The 24731-nt window shown below is 42.2% G+C and overlaps 1 protein-coding gene and 1 long non-coding RNA gene across 3 annotated transcripts in view; one reads left to right on the forward strand and one right to left on the reverse strand.

Annotated features, from left to right (window-relative positions):
• LOC307209650 overlaps positions 1-1852 on the reverse strand; it is a 5294-nt gene extending 3442 nt beyond the window's left edge. The window contains exon 1 of the long non-coding RNA XR_013835695.1: positions 1714-1852. This is a non-coding gene — a long non-coding RNA (uncharacterized lncRNA). The remainder of the gene's footprint in view (positions 1-1713) is intronic.
• CREBRF (CREB3 regulatory factor) lies at positions 440-23376 on the forward strand. Of its 2 annotated transcripts, none has more exons than XM_079964825.1 (9): positions 440-941; positions 14169-14358; positions 15306-15431; positions 17081-18155; positions 18593-18787; positions 19029-19218; positions 20195-20268; positions 20884-21006; positions 22669-23376. In XM_079964825.1, exons 2-9 carry the CDS (start codon positions 14245-14247, stop codon positions 22782-22784), a joined length of 2013 nt encoding a protein of 670 aa, XP_079820951.1. In that variant the 5' UTR covers positions 440-941; positions 14169-14244; the 3' UTR covers positions 22785-23376. The 2 variants fall into 2 exon arrangements, with proteins under 2 accessions (XP_079820951.1, XP_079820952.1); XM_079964826.1 differs by lacking the exon at positions 440-941 and adding an exon at positions 1732-1858.
• The last annotated feature ends 1355 nt before the right edge of the window (positions 23377-24731 follow it).

The following is a 24731-nucleotide window of genomic DNA, read 5'->3' on the forward strand; positions in this document are numbered from 1 at the left end:
ATAGGGAACCGCAGGGGCCAGGAGGCAGTGGAGGAAGGGAAAGTCGTGTTGCATCCACTGGCACAATGTTACAACTCACCTTACAGAGTTGTGTTTGCAAAAGAGCAAGCAATGAGAAAGAAGCACCAAACCCAAAGCCTGGTGGCGATTTCCACAGAAGCACAGCTCTTAATGCCTTCCTGTGAGGAGCATCATCATGACACTAGAAGCACTTGCAAAGTTAAGCACTGGGGAGGAATGCTCATTTTTGCTCTGCAGTATCTTCAGTTGTGTACCTTTTAGAACAAAAAAAATCCCTTGAATCTATTTTCTATAAATTGTCGCTGTATATTGTGGCCTGCAGACGATGGTTTCCACCAGTCCCAGTCAGCCAGTGATGATGGGAACTGTAGTCCATAAATACCTGGAGGACCACAGGTAACCTATCCCTGCCATAGCAAGTGCTCGGCCGAATGCAGAGTTTGATCCCTCTTCCTCCTTTCTCCTGCGAGCTCCCCGTGCGGCTCGAAACTAGCAGCTGCCACCGCCGTGCCTCTCGGGCTCGCCGCCGCCACTCCGAGCTGAGAACAGAACGTTCTCTTCCTTCTATCCTCCCCCGCCCTTCTCACTTGAAGCGGTCACGTGAGAAGGGAAAACAGTTTCTGCGGCCGCTGATTGGCTCTCGGCTCCTCGCTGTCTGATTGGTGGCCTTGGCTTTCTCACTTTCTGCCTTCTCCTGGCTTTGCTTTTCTCTTTCCCCTCCCCCGGTGGTTTTTTTTTTTAAAATAAAAAGCCCACGTGATGGGGGCGAGTCACGCGATTTCCGGGAACCCGTCAGGAAGGGACATAAACAAAACAAACCCCAGAGCGGCATGGAGGGGCCGGGCCAGGGCTGGAGCCTCAGCAGAAGTGGGGGCCCCCACTGAGACACCCCCCATTACCCCGCTGGGACGGGGCGCCAGGTAAGGGGCCGAAGGGTGAGGCGGAAAAGGCTGGAGCCCCCGAGGCGGAGGGTGGGGGGCAGGAGCTTGAAGGGGGTGTAGCGGTGGCCGTAATGCCCCAGCGCGAAAGGAGGGCAGAGAAGCGGCGCTGAAAGTCCCAGCAGTTCCCCGGGCTGGTGGGAGGCAGGAGGAGAGAGGCGGGGTTGCCGTGCACCCCTTTTTTTTGGGGGGTGCGGGGAGTTTGTCTTGCTGTTGCCCCCGGGAGGCGAGAGTCCTCTGCTGGGGAGGCTGTGGGGGAAAAGAGCGATCGTGTCGGGAGGAGAGATCTAAAGTTGCTGTTTCTTCTGCCGCAGCTTTTGCTTCGGAAAGGGGGCGTGGAGGCAGCTGCGGGAGCAACTGCTGGCTGGAGGATTAGGCTTGGTGTGTGTGGTCTTTACTCAAGGAAGGAGGGCAAGGGGCTGCGCGCCCCCAGAGCGCCCCCTTAATCCTAGCAGCGATTGTGCAGGATTCCTGCAGCGAAAGCAGTTCTGGTTTCTTTTGGCCTCTCGCCCCTACATGGGAAAGGATATGGAAGAAAGGGGCGTGTACTTGCTTGGTTGTCTCGCTGGGAGGCTTTGCCTTCTCCTAGGACTGCAGAGGAGCATGGGAGGGAGAGGCGTGGGGAAGGGGGAGTTTGGGGAAGCTTTTGATTTTGTAAGTTTCCTTTTCCTTGTAAGATGTAGGAGGTAGCTGATGGTAGGTGTGGTGATACTGTGGACTTCTGTAATGGTAGTTAGAATAATCCAGTGCTTACCTTCTGCCCTATTTCCATCTTGAGAGACGTAGTTCAACCTGGTTGTTTCAAAAGGTGGCTTGATATGTTTCTGACAAGGTGGAGGATGATAAGGAGCTGTTTGCCTCGTTTTCGCAGTCGTCCACACGTTTCCTCTCAGCCTGGGGTAGGTATCCAAAACCAAAGGAGCTAAGATTTTGAGTTGTGCAGTTGTGTCGGTTCACATCTTTTGTCTCCCAGAAAAGCTGAATCCTTTAAGGATGAATGTGTTGCCAGAAGTCGTTGTTGCAAAAGGAACGAAGGAAAAATCGTTAATGATGAACTATTACTAAATAGCCGTCAAGATTAGGAGACAAAAACTTCCAGAATCCTTCTGCTTCAAATCGTGTTACACCTAAATGCTACACGTGTTCCCATTTTATTGCCTGCTTAGACTGCATGAGGGGTGGGGAAGTGAAACCTCTCGGGACATTGCTTGAGTCCTCTTGTCTTTGCCACGGTCCAGCCAAGAGAGTAGAACGTGGAAACCAAGTAAACGGTGCGGAGTCCCAGAAAGAAATGTTGTATTTGTTGTCTTATGCAAAAGAGGCGTTGGCAGAAAAGGATGAAAATCGGTCAGTTCAGTCTCGTGATACTCTGCGTCTCTGTGAGGTGCGAGAGAAATCCTCGGTTTCGTTGGAATGATAGGACTTTGGGAAAGTGACAAGTGAGTTTGGCCCCAAAAGGGGAGGGGCCGGAACCCGAGGCTTGCCGGCACCCCTTTCATTCAGGGGGACATGCAGTCTGTTCGGATCCCCCTCTCGTTCTTGCTCTCCGCTGCTCCTCTTTTCCACCACACCCCCAAAGGCAGGTCACAGCTGCCTTCTCTTCCACCCACTCCTTATGACTTTCGTAAGTGATCTTGTGGCTAAAGAATGTCGCTGCCCTTGCGAGTCAGGTGTTTGGGGGGCTTCCTCCCCCTCCTCCCCCTGGATCCCTTCCCCGCCCTTGGCTTGGGGAGGACGGAGGGCGTGGGCCGGCGGAGTCCCGCTCGCTTCGGAACCTCCAGAAAGTGATTTGTTTACATGTCGCCTCATTCTAGCTTGGGGAGGCCACTGGGCAGAGAGACTGACGGGGAACCAGCCCAATGGCAGCGCGGCTTGGAATTAGGCGGGCCAATGCGACCAGGGAGGGGGTGGGGCCAAGTGACAACTCGGTCGGCTGTGTTTCGGTGCGTTTGGTGGGGCGGCCATGTTGGATGGGAGGTGTGTTAGTGGGTCAGCCTAGCCGAGGGGGCTGTGGCATCGGGGAGATAAAATAAAAAAGGGGCAGGAGTTTAAGAGGTTGCTGAAGGCCCCGGCCCCACCCCGTAGAGAAGGCGACCCCTGGGCAGAGCGAGTTTCTGTAGGCTGGAGGGACGGCTTGAATTTAATGCTCCTTTTCCTGCAGTGAAAAAAAGTCATGCCAACTCTGTTGTGCCGCCGCCAAAGTATTTTGGGGCAGGCATGTGGGCATGCAGCACAAAGTAGGCGAGAGTCAGGTCACAGTTGCCATGAGTTTTTAGAGAAGCACATTTCCATTATAGGGCCGGTTTCCTATCTACCCGTCACCTTTCTCTCTGGAAAAGGGGGCAGTTCCTTTTCACGTGAACGGTTTTAGTATTCACACGAGTTGCAATAATCATGCTCCATGTAATTTTTCGTATTATTATTTAATATTTGGAACTCCAGTTTATTTATGTCCTTGCAGAAGCACAGGAATGTCTATACCTGCAGCAAGCCATTATAAAGCTAAATATATTTTGTTGCTTTAAAAAGAAACACCATGCAGGAAAAATGTGCACCATTATAAATCATTTTCGAGACACATAACCAAGTCCAGAGATGGAATAAAATGAATACAGTTAAAGAGACAAGGTCTGTATATCTTGCTATAGTTCAGTGATTTTATTTATTTAAGTGGCTTCTATATTGCTGTTCAGGATCAATGCATTCAAAGCAGGAGTTCCTAAACTGGTCTGTGGCCAACCAGTGGTCAGTGAGCTTCATTCAGGTGGTTCGTAGTATGTCTGCGTTAAATATTTGCATTGATTTTTAATTGTCTTTTAATTGTATTTTATTGCAATTTGAATTCAGAATGTAATACAATAAGGTGCAATATAAGAAAAGAATATAAGAAATAAAAAAAACCCCAATCAAAATGCAATTAAAAATTATACAGCATCTAGCACAGTGTATTGCTACCGGTACCACAGGCAGAAAAATCATAAAGTGGTCTGCCAAGACCCTCAGGAATTTTCAAGTGATGAGAAGGGGTATGGGAACCATTATCTTAAGGTATAAACCAGAGAGGTTAATGTGTTTTTATTTTAAATGCCTGTATTTTGTGATGATGTAGAAGGGCTACCTTCTCTTCTGCAACCAGTACTGGACAGACGGTATTATCTCTGCAGAGGTCACTGAAGCAACCTCAATTTTTTGTGCAAGCTTCTTGTAAGATTCCTTTTTGTCCTATTTATCTCTCAGCCTCCTATTCTGCACATGGTGCAATACTTCCAAATGAAGTATGTCCAGCCAGTATCTTGTGTGGAATTTACTATAGCTGAGTCCAAGGAGTTGCTGCTTGAGTTTAAAGCTGCTGCTTTGGCTCTGGTACCTTACTCTTTGCCACATATACAGTCATTGTTGCATGTGATGCTGCAGTTCCTAAACAAACAAGAGTTTGACAAAGAGCTGTAGCTTGGTGTAGAGCATCTCCACAGAAGGTCCCAGCTTCAGTCTTCAGCATCTTTATGTAGGACTGGGAAACACTTCTGCCTGAAGCCCTGGAGACCTACAGCCATTGTAAGATGGACCAGTGGTCTTCCTATCTTCCTATGACTATTGTATGAAACCCTGGAGAACAGCTGCTAGATATACCTGGAGAACAAGCTAGATATACCAGTTGTTTGATTCCATATAAGGCAAGTTCTGCTGTTCTGTGTTGCAGATTTGCTTTGTACTGTGGATTCCCTCAATGCTAGGTTCCTTTCTTAACTTGTTTTTAAGCTTAACATTTGTAATTGAGTATTGGTGAAGCACAGTAGTATGCCATGTGCTCTTTATTTTTGTTTGGTTTTCTTTCTGTAAAGTTAGAATGCTAACCTGTATTGAAGGCTTGCTCACTTGCAAAAGCAATACAAGTATAGTGGTACCTTGGTTTACGAACTTAATCTGTTTCGGAAGTCCATTCTAAAACTGAAACCATTCTTAAACCGAGGCACGCTTTCCCTAAGGAGGCCTGCCACCGCCGGTGCCCTTCCATGGTTCAGATTCCATTCTTAGACCGAGGTAAAGTTTGCAAACCAAGACACTACTTCCGGTTTTGCGGAGTTCATAAACCGAATCGTTTGTAAACAGGACTGTTCTTGAACTGAGGTACCACTGTAATGTCAAGTTAAAACTTTTTAAGGGCTCGATGGGAGAATATTAAATACTGTATTATGGTAGAATCAAAAGACTAATTACAGGGTGCAGGATATAGTCTGTATGCCTCCTGGTACATTGTCCTAGTTGCATGGAAGTGAGGTGCTTTCATTACATGTAACACTGGGAGCAGGAGGTACTCTTTAAATACCGTAATCATATGCCAACACTGAAAAGAAGCTGGGTGATGCTGTAAGTGCAGGCAATTCTGCTTTCCTGTTACAGTACTTGTTAGCAGTGCATAGTGGGGTTGTAGTGAGGAGGGATTTCTCTATATGAATTGCAGTTCCACTTCCACATTATTTCAATTTACAAAATAATCCTTTTCTTTCTTTGGCAGCTTTTATGCCTGCCATAGCAAGGTATCATATTCCTTGTTTGGGAATAGAATCTCAATCATGTTTGAGGCAACTGGAGACAACCAGTGCACTGGAAAACCAACTTATACCATTGTTCTTTAGCACTTTTTAGTGGTTTGATGAGAACTTTAAGTGCATCATTCAAGAAGAAAACATATTCTGTTCCTTAAAGAGATTTTTTCCTAATACTATAAAGAATTTAGTATTTTTTTTTCCAGGAGCAGCCTCATGATTGCCACTTATCATGAAGAGGCGCTCATTACCTCTTGGGCCCTGAGGGTTAAAGCCCTACTTGAGGCTAATGAGCAGTGAGGGGCAATGGAGGAACAATTATTTACTTATTTAAGACAGTTATACCCCACAATTTAGCCAAAAAGGCTCTACGAGCAGCTTTCAAAAATCAGTACTGAGTTGGCTCCTGCCCTCAGAGTCACAATTTAAAAAGAGATGACACATGAGAAAAAAAGAATAAGTGGGAGGATGGGAAAGCAAGCACAAATTTTAAAGTCATAGTTCCTATAGCACAGTTATATCGTTGTGTCTAAGCAGATTCTGGCTGTCTAGAAAAGCAGCAGCTGGCTGACTGGTTGACTTGCCTTCTGGAAGTACTCTTCCCCCAAATTCCGTTCCTGTGATAAATTTTAATTGTTTTTATTCTTTGTAAGGCCTTTAAAACATTTTATGTGCACCACATAGAAATTCTGAATATTAAATGGCATAGCAGTCAGTATCTTTAAAAATATCTCATACAGGAGCAGTGGCCAGGAGGACAGGGCAACTCCTGTCACATATGGCAAGTCACTCTTTAGTCAGCACCTGGGCACATATGATGACTGAACTGTGTTAACAGAGACATAAGTCACAGTGATTACAAGTAATTTTATCGTTTAAAAGGTGGCTAACCTGAGGCCCTCCAGATGTTGTTGAACTACAGCATCTGTCCTCCTTGACCATTGGCTGTGCTGGCTGTGGCTGATGTGATTTGTAGTCCAACAACATCTGGAGGAGCGCAGATTATACACCCCTGCTTTAAGTGCTTAGTAAGCATGTCATAGGTGGCTTTTGATGGTTCCTTAATGTCTTCCTGGTGGCCAGATTGCAGTGGATCCTAAATTAGTCAGGAAAGTTCTATTGAATGGCACTGGACAGGTGCAATAATGGCTGAAGCATTGTTTCTTCACTACCATCTCTCACAGAGTAGGCTTGATTGTGTGTTTTAGCCATATGTCATCAAACTCTTTGAGTTTTCCACCATCTATGTTGCTATCCTTTTCTCGGTTTCATCACCCTTTCGTTTCATTACTTCCAGCTCACTGAAAAATCATTGAGCTGTGACTAGTAGAAGAGGATGTTTAGGAGCAACCATGTCCAATCCCAGACTCATCTCTGTGTGGAACCAGCTTTGCCAATGAAAACCTCCTCAGGAGGTTTCTTGGGTGATCTTCAGGGTCAGGCTGTTCACATTGGTACACCACCCTTCAGAGAGGGATGGCTGTTATCAGCCTGAACCTCAACAGGAAGTAGTGGCTTTGACTAGGAAATCAAATTAAACCACCCTCCTAGTCCAAATGAGAAAACCCAAGTAAAATATTTGATCTGTACAGCCCCCATAGCAGCCTCAGCAGGTTGAGGTCCATGTGCAGGGGAGTTCTGAGCACCAATCTAAGACCACCTAAGTTTAGACAAGGAGACTGTTAGATTGAGTTGTTGGAGCACTATTGGAATTATGAACACCAGGTACAAATACTCAGAACTGGAATCCATTCAGAAGCGTGCAGAGGCAGTTGGGATCTTTATAGCCCATGGCAATGCCCAATCTGTGGTAGTTCTGCACAGACTGCTCAGATGTACACAACTGAGAGGGATCTGCTCTCAGCTTATCGATCCATGTCTTGGTGATACAAGTCAGGATAGCTTCATCATCCATAATCAAATCAAATTTTCTTAATTATTAAGCAGCAATACCTTGTGAGTCCAAGAACAAGTTAACAAGGCATCTTGAGCCATGGCTGGGAAAAGGACTTAGAAGAAGGGCTAGGCAAATGTTTAGCTGACCTTTTCACTAGCACCAGCAATTCCTGTCACTCCTGTAATTCCTGTATTCTCCCCTTACCTGCATTAACTGGAATGGAGGCATCCTCCACCTTCCCTCCTCAAATTGCTGGATGCTAAATTTCCTAGTTACCTCATGATCAAGCCAGAATAGAGGCAGTACCAACAGCAGACAGCTAAAAATGCAAGATTAAAAATATCACTCTACCAATTGTTAGCTTCAGAATTAGAGCACAAATTGAAAATAATTTGATCATTGAAGATTTCCCAATCCTTGCTTCTAAACTATTCCCCTACTAAAAGTTTGTACTAGATTGACCTCCAGGGTTTTGGTTTTTTTGTGTGGTTTTTTTGGAACATGTATCAGTTGCATAATTGTTTAGCTATTTCACTTTATGTTCTGTTTGGATTTCAAGTTTTTAGGAGAAACAGAAAGTGTTTTCATTCATAGCCATGATAAAATGAAAATCAAATTCGCCTTTTTCCATAGTTCATTTCTAAAGTACATCTAACGTTCAAAGTACTATATATAGTGGTGTTTTTTTACTGCAGCTGAGCAAATTTGGTGTTTTCAGCAAACAATGTCTCTGAGGGAAGTATTTCTTTTTAACTCTTGTAAATACTGGTGGGGAGTTAATGGCTCATTACTGAAAGTAGTTTTAATACATCATCCCTTACCACCGCCCCCTGCCCAGACTTGCATAAATAAAATATGTAGGCCCTAATAGGGTCCTCAACCTTCTGGGGCCCATGAGCATTTCTAAAATTTTAAGGTAGCACCATGGGCACTACCACAAAATGACTCTGCTTGGCATATGGCCATCCTCAAAATGGACAGCATTGAATTCATAGTTTAGGGTTCAGTGCAATATGGCGTGTCTTCTACAGAATTATAACTCCATAATCAATTTACCTTTGAGAGTTTGTTCACAGTACTGAGGGGAAGAAAACTTTGTAATGAACGCAGAAGACCTCACACTTCACAGTGGCCACAAAGATGAAATTTTGACTGTTGGCTACAGGATTGGGGATAGGTAGCTCTGTCTTAAAATAGACTGACAAGCTAGCTGGCAGTGATATGGACTAGTATTTGCCAACACGCTTATGTAATGTGCGGAAGCAAAGTATCGCTGCGTAACCAGTTAGCTACTGGACATGAATTCTTTCATAAGGACACATTCATAGCATGAAACTGTTTTCGTAATCTGGCACCACGGTCTTGAATGCTAAAGTTGTTTTTGAAAGCTATTAATAGAGCAGATGATTCTTTTGTGCATTTCAAGTCTTGACTCTAAAGTGTTCTGTACACCAGGCAGCAGACAGAAAAAAAGATCTTTCTATAAATACCACTCTCTGCTTGAAAGGCCACCTTCTGTAAGACAGTAAAAAAAATGGTAGGAGCAAGAACTCACAGATACAAATGAGAGAGGAGGGAACTTGCTTCCAGAAAGTTTGTAATTTTGAGGAAAATAATCCTCATGGTCCCCTACATCATCAAGAAGAAGAAAAAGCAAGTTTTCTAAGAGTAAAACATCTGGATACAATTTGTCATTGTTTGGGACTTCTTTGAGGGTTGAACTAGACATAGTGTTAATTGTGTGAATGCGATTAATGTGCACATTTTTTATCTCCAAGTTGAAGCTTCTCTAGAAATGTGAACAACAGCTTCAGATATGTGATTTTTGTCAGACCTGGCAGGGGGAAAGTGTGAGACTCTCCCCTCCCCCATGATGCCTTTGGCTACTCAGCCTTGCTATGACTGCTATTTACATAACCCAAAGTGTGCAAGTTAATTGCTTTCAAACATTTAACATATCTAATTTAGCCCTGATGGTATCTTATTGGGAAAATATGGGCATGTATACCTTATGTTGTTAACTAGCATTTTGGTCCTCCAAAATCTCTAAAACCAGGTGATGAAAATAATGCTAAAACTTTTTTTAAAAAACTAGTTTCATGTTTTGCACAAATTTCTTTGACAGAATTGTCCACGTTAAAGTGTTTTGTACAGGAAAAAGTTTAGAACTCATTGACAAGTCAGAAGAGTAATAAGGACAGAATCTGTATTCTAGGTACAACTGCTAGATGTGATAAGCCAATAAGTCTCTTCCCTTTTGTAACTGAAATGCTTATGGCTTCCAAAGGTGGCCTCATACTTTGCATGAAGGTTGAGAATACCATGGCTTGACTGAGTTGCACCTGGGTGTTTTCAGAATACACACTTGTCGCTTCCATTGCACATGTTTGCTACAGGTAAGTTAGATGGCAGGGATGGGGAATTGTTTTCAACCCAAGAGCTGTATTCCATTCTAGGCAACCTTCCAGAGGCCATTTGCCAGTGGTAGGCAGGGCCAGAGACAAACGCAGTGAGAGCGTTAGATGCAAATTTTACTTTCATACCATAGGTTAGCATCTACATAAACTCACATATCTCTCTGTATCCACTCAGAGAAGCAAGAGACATTATAAGAATTCAAGGACACAATCCAGCCAGGCAAAAGCTTCAAGGTATGAAGTAGAGCTAATGAGGGGTGTGGCCTGGAGAGAATGACCAGACAGTGAGGGGTGGAGGAGCACATTTGGCCCTTCAACCTGATGGTCCCAACCCCTGATCCATGGGTTCAAAACCAGTGCTGATTATTTTGTTGTCGTTTAGTCGTGTCCGACTCTTCATGACCCCATGGACCAGAGCACGCCAGGCACTCCTGTCTTCCACTGCCTCCCGCAGTTTGGTCAAACTCATTCTGGTAGCTTTGAGAACACTGTCCAACCATCTCGTCCTCTGTCGTCCCCTTCTCCTTGTGCCCTCCATCTTTCCCAACATCAGGGTCTTTTCCAGGGAGTCTTCTCTTCTCGTGAGGTGGCCAAAGTATTGGAGTCTCAGCTTCATGATCTGTCCTTCCAGTGAGCACTCAGGGCTGATTTCCTTAAGAATGGATGCGTTTGATCTTCTTGCAGTCCATGGGACTCTCAAGAGTCTCCTCCAACACCATAATTCAAAAACATCAATTCTTCGGCGATCAGCCTTCTTTATGGTCCAGCTCTCACTTCCATACATCACTACTGGGAAAACCATAGCTTTAACTATACGGACCTTTGTCGGCAAGGTGATGTCTCTACTTTTTAAGATGCTGTCTAGGTTTGTCATTGCTTTTCTCCCAAGAAGCAGGCGTCTTTTAATTTTGTGTCTGCTGTCACCATCTGCAGTGATCATGGAGCCCAAGAAAGTAAAATCTCTTACTGCCTCCATTTCTTCCCCTTCTATTTGCCAGGAGGTGATGAGCCCTGTGGCCAGGTGGCAAATTTGATTGTTGCATAAAGTGTGGAGCTTTGTCGTTAGCAGAAGCTTAAATTGAAGAAGGTTCTCTAAAATATCAGTAAAACGGTTCTGCTCTTGTGGTTCTAGATTATAAATCACCAGGTATCACATTAGAAATCATTCCTTTAATCCTGTTCCTTATGTTTCAAAGTATTGCATAGAGTGCTCAGTGCTCTCAAGTTGTGATCCTTAGGCAGTATTTAAATTGTACAGTGGAAGTTAATTGATCCAGAGAAGCTTTTGAAATGACTGCAGGTTTGTAAAATTAAAGCTGTGTGTGAGGAGATAGCTTCAAGTTTTAGAGCTCTTGTTTGTTTCATAGTCTTGTGGTCTATGATCATACTGGTGGCACATGGATTAAAATGCTTCAGGGGAGTTTTCTTTCACATAAATTGGGTGTAAGAGATAAATGACTTTTATTTTCTTAACCAGTAAATGTAGATAAAGCATTCTTCTAATGTTCTCCACTTTGCAACTAAAGGAACTAGTTTAAGTGGTGGTCAGAACCAGGCCTGTCCTTGTGCAACTCTGTTTGCCTGCCTGCTGCTGTGTGACTCATGGTCCAGTTTGAATCCAAACTTAATTCTTGTACAGTGGTACCTCGGGTTACAGACGCTTCAGGTTACAGACTTCGCTAATCCAGAAATAGTACCTCGGGTTAAGAACTTTGCTTCAGGTTGAGAACAGAAATTGCACAGCGGCAGCGGGTTGCCCCATTAGCTAAAGTGGTACCTCAGGTTAAGAACGGACCTCCAGAATGAATTAAGTTCTTAACCCGAGGTACCACTGTACTGTATTCATGAGCTGATCTGCAGCATCTTTTATACTGTACTAAATTTAGCTTTTTCAGGAAAAGAGGCATAATGAGGCATGTAGAATGGAGGCAGGATATTGGAATGATAGGTATGCCAATTTTAATTTATGAACATACAATCCTTAAACAAGCAGAAGATTTTTGTTGTTTTATGGCAGACATTTGCTTTACCTCCAGCTTCCTGGATAAAAAAGAAGAAACTTGGAGGACTTTTTTCAGTGAATTGATTTTAATTGGGGACTTTTGCTTCTGAACTAACAAGCAAATTCATTACAGCAACCCATTGTGAAGCGCCATGGTGCTGAGTGGGTTATTCTATAGATGTTCCTTTGCATAATCTTGCTGTTTGTGGTATGCTGAAGGGTTGCACAGTTGGTGCCTTGAGGCGATCTGCCAAAAAACTTAAACATCAGGTTTCAGGGGTGGCAGGGAAGCTGGAGTAGCTAGAAATTCTAGGACAAGTATTATTATTCAACTTTAAATGGGTGATCCATTGCATAGTTGTCAAAAAAGTAGATTTATTGGAAGCAAGACATTATTGGGACTCTGTCTTGTTCAAGCATGATTATGGTGCATTGTGGCTTTTTGAGTGTTTTACTGAGCTCATATTAATGACAATTATTGCTGCTGCAGCACAAAGCTGGCCAGTTATCTTCCATATGCATCTTAGGACACCACTTACCATACCTGAGTCATGTCTCCTTTCCTTTTACAGTGGTGCCCCGCAAGACGAACGCCTCGCAAGACGGAAAACCCGCTAGACGAAAGGGTTTTCCGTTTTGGAGGCGCTTCTCAAAACGAATTTCCCTATGGGCTTGCTTCGCAAGACGAAATGTCTTGCGAGTTCCTGCGGGTTTTCCCCCCTTTCCCCCCCCCTTTTCCTAAGCCGCTAAACCGCTTATCAGCTGATCCGCTGATAAGCCGCTTATCAGCTGATCCGCTAAAAGCCGCGCTAATCCGCTAAGCTGTCAATGAGCTTGCTTCCCAAGACGAAAAAACCGCTATACAAAGAGCCTCACGGAACGGATTAATTTCGTCTTGCGAGGCACCACTGTAATTGAATTTTGAGGCATGCTTCACCCTCATACGAAAAGCTTTTGGCTTTAAAAGGTGTTAGAATAAAAACTATCCATTCTTACCTCATGGTTCTGTATGAGTTACTGTTCTAGGTGTTCCACCTCTGAGGGCAGTCTGCTGCCTTTCTGTATCAGGAGTTATGAGATAATTTGGTCACACCAGATGCAGAGTAGGGCAAAATACATAGTCACCAGCAGAGGCTGCTTGGAAGAAGAGAAATCCTGAGTAGTCGATCATGCAGAGCCACCCTGATCAGTGTCTCCTGTGAGTGGTCACTTTGGGATTTATATGAACATTTTAATATCCTTCTTCTGGCACACTGGCAATTAAAAAAAAACAAATAATAGAATTTAACTACCACTGAATATTAAAAAGTAGTTTACATGCAGTAGAAAATATACCTTAACCATTCCAATAATACGAGGGGTTAAAACAAGTTAACCTACAATTTTTCCAGCTATAACAGCAGTCTTATAAACACACATTATAAAATAATATTACATATTAAAATCTTGTGTGGGCGAGCACAAACAGATGATATGCTAGAATATGCCTTATAATATTAAAATGAGGCTTGTAGCTCTCTGAACAGCCTAGTCTCAGTTAACCATGTCCCGGTAACATCCTGTTTGGATTACTGCAATGTGTTCTACATAGAGCTGCTTTTCAATTCTGTTTGGAAACTGCAGTTGGTTCAGAATACATCAACTAGATTACAGAACGTGACTAAGCGAATAGAACCTTTCTGGCCGGTCTTAAAACAGCAGCACTGCCACCTGATTTGTTTCCAAACACAATTCTCAGTGCTAGTACTGACCTTTAACGTTCCGAAAAGCTTGAAACATGGATGCTTAATGGAACACCAGTTATTAAGATCATTCTCAGGAACCCCTTCACCACTGCCTCATATGTCCACAGATTCAGTCCATTGTCAAATCATGTCATTCTCCATTTCAACATTTCATATATATAGTCGTTGCACTGTGCCTTTTCAACAACTCTTCCTGATTTTCATGCCCTCTCCTCTCTGGTAGTCTGTGGTCCCCTCAGCTCTAGCCCTTGCTCTGCTGCCAAAATCATTCACTTCTCTCATTGCTCTGAACACATCTTCCTTCTCTGTTTTATCTACTTTCTCCCCTGTGATGAAATTATGAAGTCCAAGAGAGCAGGTCCCTGCCCAAGTTCCTCAAGGCAGGGACTTGTTCTCTTGGACTTCATAAAATCATGAACTCAGATCACGCTGTGTAAAAAATCTCACAAACACTGTTCAAACTGAAATTGGTGTACTTGCTCAGTTCTGACATTAGGATTCATGGGTATTAGGTTGTGGAAACTTTCTTTGTTCAGAAATTATCAAGCAATCTTCATTTCAATGCAAACTGAATATTTGGTTTTGGTTTTATTTCATGCAGAAAGTCCCCAGAGAAAAGTTCCATGTAGTCGACACGAAGCTTTTTCTAGGAAAATAAATCTGTGAATCTCCATTGCATGAGTTATATGTTGCCTATTGACCCTGAAGAAAAGCTGGAACAGAATTTGCAAGCAAAGAAAAGAACAAGTTTGGACTTCGGCTTGGGGGATCTGGGCCTGGAAATGCCTCAGGTAATACCCAGTATTATATTCGCTTACCTGATATAAGAAGTCAATAAATTTTACTTAGGTTTTGATTTTATGTGTTTTGAGGTGGCAGTAGAGCTTATCTCAGCAGAATAGGGAAGGAAACAAATTTCTATTTCAGAGAGTTGATGGGGGGGGGGGGGCGGCAGCAAGAGGAAAGAGAATTGCTGGAAATTCCTGTCTCCTTGTTCCGCTGATGGAGCCTTGCCACCACTGAGCCACACCACTGGATACAGCCAACGTTGAGTGCTTTAGGAACTTTTTGCTTCTGCTTTTCCATGACATGTGAATCTAGCATGTAGCAATTATCTGATTCAGGATGCCAAAGACAATATAATAGGAACAGAGGTATGGGAAACATAGGCATTGGCCTTCCTTTGTACATATACATGTCCAGATAATTGCTTAATATACAGTCATACCTCATGTTATGTTTGCTTCATGTTACATTTTTTCAGGTTGCGTCCCGCTGCGACCCGGAAGTATCGGAAAGGGTTACTTCCGGGTTTCACTGCTCGCGCATACACAGTAGCGCTAAATCGCGCTTCGTGCATGTGCACAAGCACCAAATCGCGCCACGCACATGTGCAGGTACAGCACTTCAGGTTGCGGGCTTTTCAGGTTGTGAACGGACCTCCGGAACGGATCCCGTTCGCAACCAGAGGTACCACTGTATAGGCAGTGAGAAAAGGGATAGTTCACCAGCCAGTTTTCTTTTGTTTAGCTTAGCAAATATGCAGAACATGTTTTAAAACTGGCTAAACCCAAGCTGTGGCTCCTGAGTGACTGTTGTAATAAGGTGCTACCATTTAAAGAAGAGATGGAATATGTACCACATTAAAGGAACATGCTAGCAATCGCCCAGTAGGATTTAATGTTTCTTTGTTACAAACTGGTTGTTTGTGTTACAAATTATTAATATTCTGTTGCAGCCTAGTGTGAGTGGAATGGACCCTCCTTTTGGGGATGCCTTTCGAAACCACATGTTTTCAGAACAGACTCTGATGAGCACAGATCTGTTGGCTAACAGTTCTGATCCAGATTTCATGTATGAAGTGGTAAGTTGCTTGTATTTTTCTCTGAACTGCATAAAGCACACTTAGCCTCTCTCAAACGAGAAGGGGTGTGCCTTGCAGCAACCTGTGCACTGAAGGCCAGTTTGCTGTGCTTTGCTTCTCTATTAAATTTAATCACTAATTGAAGAATCCTTAGTTCCTGAGCCCAGCAACAGTGGCTTCTTGCCAATGAAAGGCTGACAAAGCTGGCCAAGAAAGAAGTAAAAAAAGAACTGTGCTTGAGCAGACGTCAAGGCATTGCTGACATCGCTACATCCAAGAGGAGTCAGAAGTGGTTGGATGTTAGAAAAGACGTTTTAAAAGTGAGGCAAATAGAGAAAGAGTTGGAAGACAACCAGCGGATCTCTTGGTCCTGCCCCATGTAGAATCTCTTGTTGGGCCTGGTGAGGACTCAGTGTTCCCATCTCCTATAGTTATAATCTGTGGGTTGCCATCTGATTTTATTCTGCTCCAAATTTGACTTTAAGCTGTATTTGTATCAATTGTTTGATTTATGTTTTTAATGTATCATACTTTGATGTTAGCCTCCCTGAGCCCGGTCCTGGCCGGGGAGGGCGGGGTATAAATAATTTCTTCTTCTTCTTCTTCTTCTTCTTCTTCTTCTTCTTCTTCTTCTTCTTCTTCCTGGAAAAATCCCCCAGGTGAGAAAGTGCCACAAGCTCCATTGGCAACTTGTTGCCAATCTGGTTTTTTCAATTCAGGCTGTTTTTCTTTGCCTTTAACCAAAGTCCACACTCAGTAGTTAAAACTATTGCCATTTGAACTTTATTAGTACTATTTACAATTATTTAAGGCCAAACACATGGTTGCAGGATAGTATTATCAGTAAAAACAAGAATTTAAAACATTCAGAAAATTAAAATCGGCAATGAACTAAAAGCAGATTAAAACACACATCAGTGTGCTAGCTATCTGGGTAAACTTGCCTAAACAGGGTACGGTGAAGGTGCCTGCCTGTTATCAATAGGCAGGGAGTCCATAGTGTAGGTGTACTTACAAATATCTGGATACTGCCTCTGCTCAAATCTTTCCCTTAAGCTAATTGTGCTTGATTCCTTCAATATTTCTGAACAGAACTTGTCAAAGACTATTAGTTAAATACAAATTAAGGTGATTAGAAAGCAAATAAGATATTTTGTATTTTATTCATGCACTTAAATAAAATTCTTCAGACTAGATGATACAGCTTTGTGCTTTAGAAATGTGAGATCAGTGATCCCTTTCTCTCTTGTCCTAATTTTAGCAGTGTCACTGACAACTAACTCCACTCTTAAACTAGATGAGTCACTTATTTCTAGGCAATTATAATTGATGGGCTTTTCATTGAACTGGGCATGGGAACTGCTGACCTCTTAAAACCCTTTGATTCAAAGCTGACAGACAGACAGCACAATCCTATGCATGTTTTCTTGAAATTCCCACTGTGTTCAGTGAGGCTTACTTCCTGGTAAGTATGTTTTAGGATCACAACTGTTGAAGTATTTCTCCCTTGAGGTATGAATAGTTTTTGTAGGTATGTATGGTGCATATCACCAGCAAAGTAGTGCTTTTTGTGGTGTGGCTTGAGGGTGAATCCAGAGAGAAAAGTAATTTACCATTATTTACTGACATTTTTACATCTGCCTCTGTAGGACAGAGAAATGGATTACCAGCAGAGTTCCAGGGATAACCTCCTTTCTGTAGAGGACTGTAAAGATCTTGAGAACCTGGAGTCCTTTACAGACATTCTGGATACTGAAACCTCTTTCCCCGCAAATTGGGAGCAGTGGGACACTTACTGTGAAGATTTGACAAAGTACACCAAACTAACCAGCTGTGACATCTGGGGAACAAAAGAGGTGGACTATTTGGGCCTTGATGACTTTTCAAGCCCGTACCAGGATGAAGAGGTGATAAGTAAAACTCCAACTCTGGCTCAGCTCAACAGTGAGGACTCTCAGCCTGTCTCAGATCCACTGTGCTACCCAGAATTGCTGTTCAGTGTAAAGCAAACCCAGTTAACCTCTTTGCCAACGAAGAAGATTGCAACCAGAGCAGCAGCCCCCGTTTGTTCATCCAAGACGGGCCAGGCTGAGACACCTTTATCAGAATCTGCCCTGAAAGGAGGCAAACCCAATTCAAGCACACAAATCATGGTGAAGACCAACGTGTACAATAATGAGAAAGTGAACATTCATGTTGAATGCAAAGATTATGTTAAAAAGGCAAAAGTAAAGATAAATCCAGTACCGCAGAGCAGATCTTCCATGAGCCAGGCAAACGCTGATGCTGCAAAAGAAAACACCTGCTACTGTGGAGCTGTAGCAAAGAAACAAGAGCGGAAAGGGAATGACTCCCTTCAGAGTCACAGTCCAGTGTTGCCTTTTAAAGAGACTCAGGCTCTGCTCCTCACTCCACCTCAAGAAACTCCAGGAATAGTTGCTGAGGAGAACAGCCTCTCTGCCAGCACCTCTGTTTCAGATCCTTCGCAGAAAAAGGAAGAACACAACTATTCCCTCTTTGTCACGGACAGTTTGGGTGAGCAGGCCGGTGCTGGCAAAGCTGATCCAGAGGAGGAGGAGGAGGAGGAAGAAGAGGAAGAGGTGGAGGATGAAGATCACGATGAAGGTTTTGGAAGTGAGCATGAACTCTCTGAAAACGAGGATGAGGAGGAAGATTACGAGGACGACAAAGATGATGACATCAGTGATACTTTCTCTGAACCAGGTAATTTTAAGCTTGTAATCTAGAGCTAGGTCTGCTGCAGGTATTGGGGGGGGGGGGAGGAAAAATTTTGAATGGGTATGTTGGCAAGGCTGATGACCCACATAACACTTTTGTTAGTGGAAGAGTTGTGAATTATTTTTCAGTCATAACTCTAGGGGCAGTTCCCATGTCCATGTAGAGAATCTGTTTTTCAGCTGAGTATGCCTTTGACTAATGTGGCAGAAGGGTGCAGAGTTTCGAATGCTGCATGGTTGTCTTCCTAGTCCTCTTTTCAAGCTTCAGAATCTTGTTTAGAAATAACTAGGATGGTCTCATCTGGTGAGTTTAAATGGAATGCTTTAGAGCCATTTAATGCAGGTTTGGGCAACCTTTTTCTGCCCCTATTGCTGTGGTGAAGGGGGAAACTGCTGAAGTGCAACTTTTTATGCCTTTCTTAGGGTATGAGAATGATTCTGTGGAAGACTTGAAAGAAATGACCGCAATATCTTGTCGAAAAAGAGGAAAGCGAAGATACTTCTGGGAATATAGTGAGCAACTAACACCATCACAGCAGGAGAGAATGTTAAGGCCTTCAGAATGGAATCGAGATACACTACCAAGTAACATGTATCAGAAGAATGGATTACATCATGGTAAGAGCAGTCCCTTAACAAATGTTGTTGCTTTCAGGTGCATATGCAGCTTTCAAGAAGCTTGTCATGTTTATTTATTTATTTGCCTTCCAGTTGTATAATTGATTATATATTGTACTGGGTAATAATCATAACAGTGCCATGGGAGGTTGTAGGATAAAAACTATTTCTTAAATTTGAATGTAATTCACAGTATTCTAGCAACCCATCAGATAACCTGCTTTTGTATATAATTGCATAGGGAAATATGCTGTTAAGAAGTCACGGAGGACAGATGTAGAAGATCTGACACCTAATCCTAAAAAACTGCTACAGATTGGGAATGAATTGAGAAAGCTGAATAAAGTGATCAGTGATTTGACTCCAGTCAGCGAACTTCCTTTAACAGCTAGACCAAGGTCAAGAAAAGAAAAAAACAAGCTAGCTTCCAGGTAAGGCGGCATCATCATCATCACTGTAATAATAATAATAATAATAATAATAATAATAATAATAATAATAATAAAAATAAAAAAATACCACTAGTAGTTAAGATTACTACATGCCAAGGTGAGTGGATTCTTCTGTTTTGACAAGCATTTGCAGGCTTTTGTATTGCAAAAAGTAGGTTGTGCTGAAGCACGTGGTTGTTTTTCTCTCCCCATTCCTGCTTTTGTTGTATGTTTGAGGCATATCTGATTATGATGGTGTAACATGTCCAGCCTACACAAATGGCTTCACACTAAGCTATGCTATTTAAGTCTGAAAGTTGTCATACTTTGCAATGAACATCTGCATAAGACTATGGTAGTGTTATCAGTCAAGGCTTAATGAGTGTTGGGAATTATTGTTCAGTATCTTGACTATTAGATTATAACATCTAAGCTATTATAAGTGTCCTCCCCCCCCCAACAGCTTATGCTTCGTGCCCCCATGTGCATAAGGGAAATTGCGTAAAGTGGGGGGCACCCCACTTTAATAGGGAGAGCATGTGGGGAATGGAAATAGCTGGAGACTGCTGCCCAGCTTGCCCCAAGCCAGCCTGCCTGCCTGTTTTCCTGAGGAGAGCCAGTGCATGTGGTTGCAGCAACTGGCCACGGAGGGCGATGGCCAATAAGGGTGCCCAGGAGAACTGGTGTCAGGATGGGGGCAGGGAGAAGGTGTCTCCTGCCCTGCGCTGCTGGTCAATCAGAGGCCACCTTCTCTTGTTCAGGCAGCAGCCCCAGGTGACTTCTGGGCAGCAAACCTGAGTGAGAGAATGGCTATTTATTTATTTAGCGGTGACCCATGTGAATGGGGTGCACGTAGGTGGGGTGGGGATAGGGGCACCTGTATAGCATTGATGACTGCCAGTACAGTAACATCAGGTATGCTCTAAGACAACTAGATGGATATTCTAAGCTTCTTTTTTGCCTTCCATTATCACAGAGCTTGCCGACTTAAAAAGAAAGCCCAGTATGAAGCCAACAAGGTGAAACTGTGGGGTCTCAACACTGAATATGGTAAGCCTTTAAAACAGAAAAAGACTTAATTAGCAAACTTGAAATAACTTCCTTTGTAGCTTTGTGTGAGCATGCTGTCTGGACATAGGAGGCCATCAGGGTCTACTTGCAGCTTCAGCTCATGAGGCTTGAAATCTGATGGTCCAAATATATAATGTACAGGTTATTGTCTCCACAGAAAAGAGTATCATCTGTTTTTTATTATTATTAAATTGATTAGCTACTTTTTTGTCATGGCAACTCAAAGCGACTTACAAAAAGAAAAAGAAGTAGGACTGGATAATCGCCAGATGTTTGTTATAGCTATTGGCAAGCACCTCTGGAAGATAAGGCCTTTTTAGCCATAGCACCTTGCTTGTGTAATTTTCCCAGGGAGGTTTAGCTGTGGCTTACATTAGTACCTTTTAAGTGCATTTTTTATTTTCTCCGTCTGTTCTGTGTTAAGCACCACTTTTTATTGTTGTGTTTGTATCAGTTATTTCAAATGGACTTGAAAATTTTGAATTAAAGGGGCATTATGGCAGATGTTAAATGAATAAATAGGGAGGTGTATTCTTCCTTCCCCAAAGGGTGCATTCCAGTAGACTTACATTGTTGCCTGGTCTCTTCTTGCAGATAACTTGCTGTTTGTGATCAACTCTATCAAACAAGAAATTGTGATCAGAGTGCAGAGTCCCAAAGATGACAGAGTAGCCAATATGGGTCAGAAGCTTGATGTACTTATTAAAGATACTCTTGGTAAGTAAACATCTAGTGTGATGGTACTAAAACTCATTAGTTTTTCTAAATGTTGGAAACAATGCTTGCACAAATACCATGACTTTAGAGTATGTTCACCTACTACACTACCATTGACTTGACTTTTAAAATCACTGAGATCTTGCTTTTAACTAATGCAACCTAACATCACAACAGCAGAGGCCATATTCAGATGTTTCAGGCAGGGAATATACTGTTCCAAACAACTTTTTTAAAGCAAGCATCTCCATTGCACTGAGTTTCCCATAACAACTGCTGAGGAAATAAGAGGTTTGCTCTAATCACGCAAATCAACTTTGTGTGGAATGTTTTGCTTAGGTGTTGTGATCACCTATTGCCCTGTGATCAGTGCCAATTTTCTATAAGAAGAGGTGCCAGAACAAATCTTGTTATCTTATAACGGCAGTGACACCCACCGGAGAGATGCTGGAACTGAGTTCCGGCTTGTTCTAGCTGAGAAAAAGCCCTGCCTGTAACACCTCTAATCGGTTTCACATTTGTCTTCAAATTGTTCTTCCACTTTCCCCCTGACCTTGTTTGTATAAAGAAAAAAGGATGGTAAAACACCAACAAACTATCCACTCCCTTTGTGGGCGTGGTAAAATCATCTACTCCAGGGGTAGTCAACCTTTTTATACCTACCGACCACTAATGCATCTTTCTTGATGGTAAAATTTCCTTACCGCCCACCAGTGCTCGATGGAAGGAGGATTCAGCTTGTGCCCTAGAACCCCCTACCACCCACCTAGAATCCTGAAACGCCCACTAGTGGGTGGTAGGGACCAGGTTAACAACCCCTGATCTAGTGATACCTTTTCCAGTACAACACCCACAGTGCCCGTGAGGCCCCTCCCCCATCTGATATGTTTTATAACACATTTCTGCTGATTCATTGCAAGTGAAGTGCTGGCCAATGCTCCAACCCACCAGAATCTTCATTCCTCCTGAATGACACCTGAATAAAGAGAGGTGCCCTCAACACTTATTTCCAACTTAAGATGTGCCAAAAAAGGGTTTGGTACCCTGATCTAGACACCCTTTCACTTCTCCCTCTCAGACTTTCTCGTAATTCATTACTTCAGTGCTATAGTGCACAAACTACCCCCACACCAACCTACCGCCCGCATCTTCAGGATTGTGGTCATTGGTCGTACACTTTACATACTCCCTATTATGTTGCAATGAAAAGCTGTATTTTAGGTGGTGGATCAAACTCAGCACCAAGGAGCTACTAGGACTTTAGCAGACATTAAATGGTCTGAGTAGGTCTTGAACAAACCACTGTTTGCCTTGTTTGTTTTCCTTAATATGCTATTAATTTGTTTAATTAATTTTCCAAAAAAGTTTTTTAGACAAACAAATAAACAAACTAAAATCTCAACCATATTTAAACCAAACTTAATAACATTGTTAAGTGACTTCCTCATATCATATTATCTAATGTCATACAAATGTAGAGTAGATGGGCGTGGCCTGCCCAAAACAGCCTCATGGGCCAAATAGTTGGGCTTGGTGGACCAAGAATGACCTGAGGGGCATTTATACACATTTATATGTGTAGGCGCTAACAAATCTTGAATTAACAATGACCAGAAGGCAGAAAACACATATCTGAACACATGTCTTCATTCATTTTTCCAGGGCCACCTGTATCTGGGCAGACATCAGAATTTGTGAACCAAGTTTTAGAAAAAACAGCAGAAGGAGATCCTACAGGAGGCCTTGTAGGGCTACGAATACCAACATCAAAAGTTTAGTAGACATCACTTGATCCATTCACATTGGTCAGAGCTCTGCCTGTGTCATGTACTACATTGTAAGATTATTTCTGGTCTGCATGTGAATTTAGCGTTCTATAAAACACAGTTTTCAGTTCCATCATTTTTTTCCTTTTTATAACAATGTAGTAAGATAAGTGAAAGCATGGTATAAAATGCTTACTGGCATTTTGGAGCATAAATCTTGTAGTTTTAAATCTGCTTCTATCATAAATGTGGTGACTACATATTCATTTTTAAATTAAGTTTACCTAGGACCAGATAATATAACATGCAGGAGCAAAACAAGTTTTTTGCAAGTAAAAATCTTGTGAAATGCCAAACGTTATGGCAGGTTTATGCTCCAAGAAAAATAAAAACTTAGAATTCAGATTAAGAAGGTTTTTTTCGAGAATAATTGCTCTTTTGTTCTAAACTAAACAATAAGTTTTCTTTGCAACCATAACTTGTACATAGCACACCTGGCAATAACGCTAGTGTGCCATATAAAAAAATATAGTTTTCTGAGCTTGATACGGTATTTAAATGTCTGTGCAAGTAAGAAAATGTATACTCTTTGTGCCTTGTATTGAGGGGGAGGGTGGGTGGGGAGAAGTGTAACTATAAAATGGTAAGAAACCCTTGTGGGAGAGAAGATGTATAGATGGTCTCATGGGTTTTAATGTATTTGTTCCAGCTCTTACAAATTTTTGAATGTATATAGGAATATGTTGAAAATGTAGATATGCCACAGAGTCTATGTATTGTATAAAAGATGGCTCTAGAAAACTCATTTTCGGTACTTGGCCGGAAGAAAACAAATACTTGCACATTAATGCGATTGTTTATTTTTGTACCAAAGACAAATGCAACTGATATGGCAGATTGCCAGTTTAAGTAAAGTTTTGCACAGCTTACATGATACTGTACTGAATGTATAAAAAGAAAAAAACTTAAAAGGTCAGGGTTAGGGATCTTACTGAACTGTGAATTTTTTTCTCTTTGGGTCCAATTGTCTACGGAAGGAGCATTCATACATAACTATTATTTTGCTGTTCTTCTAGTTCGCTTCATAGTAGATAAGTTGGCCATCTAGAAGTCTGTAAATCCTTTTTTTTTCTGCACATAGTAGAAATTTTAATATATTTGGATTTTAGTAAGCTATTGGTAAAGTAGATTTTGACTTTGGAAATTAAAAATTTAGCTTGTAGGATACTTCCACCAAACAACCAAAATAAAATTATTTTTATTGTAATGTGTATATATGTAAAGAAAAGAGCTAAAATATCTAATTCCTTAGTTGCCACTTTTCCAGTTGTTGTATTATTGTGCATGTGATGTTTCCAAGGATCAACACAGGCTTAAAAAAAAGAAAAGAATTTATAGATTTTATATTTTTGTACAGATATTTCAACTAGCTTCTTCAAACTTCTATGTGACTTATTGTTAACTTGTAGTTTCTATGATTGGGGAAAATACAAATGCGTGTGCAGTTTGGCTCACGAGAGTCTGCTTTTAGTCAGTGTTAAAGTACCAATGAAAAGCTTTATCTCTTGATGAGAAAGTTGCTTATGTCAAGACAGGATCATTATCTGGTTTCATGGATGCCTTTCCTCCCAATTGTTTGATAGACAGGTGACTACATAACACTATTTATGAAGGATACCAAATAATTCAGATGCAGCTCCAAGTAAATACAAAAATCTCATTATCCCCCCCTCCAATTCTTTACATGCACCTTACAGTGCGATTCCTTATATCTAAATGAACATTGGGAATTGCTACATTCCTATAATAGGCAAGCAATGCATTCTTTTAAAAAAAGAAAGATTGAGGAAGATGTAGCTCCCACTGTAGAGTTGTACTGCCCCAAAGCCTTTTTTTGCTCTTTCTGTCTGCACTGCTGCTTATTGCTATCTACCTTTTCAAAAATTGATCTAAAGTATT

The sequence above is a fragment of the Podarcis cretensis genome (genome assembly GCF_951804945.1).
Source record: "Podarcis cretensis genome assembly, chromosome: 2".
NCBI lineage: Eukaryota > Metazoa > Chordata > Lepidosauria > Squamata > Lacertidae > Podarcis > Podarcis cretensis.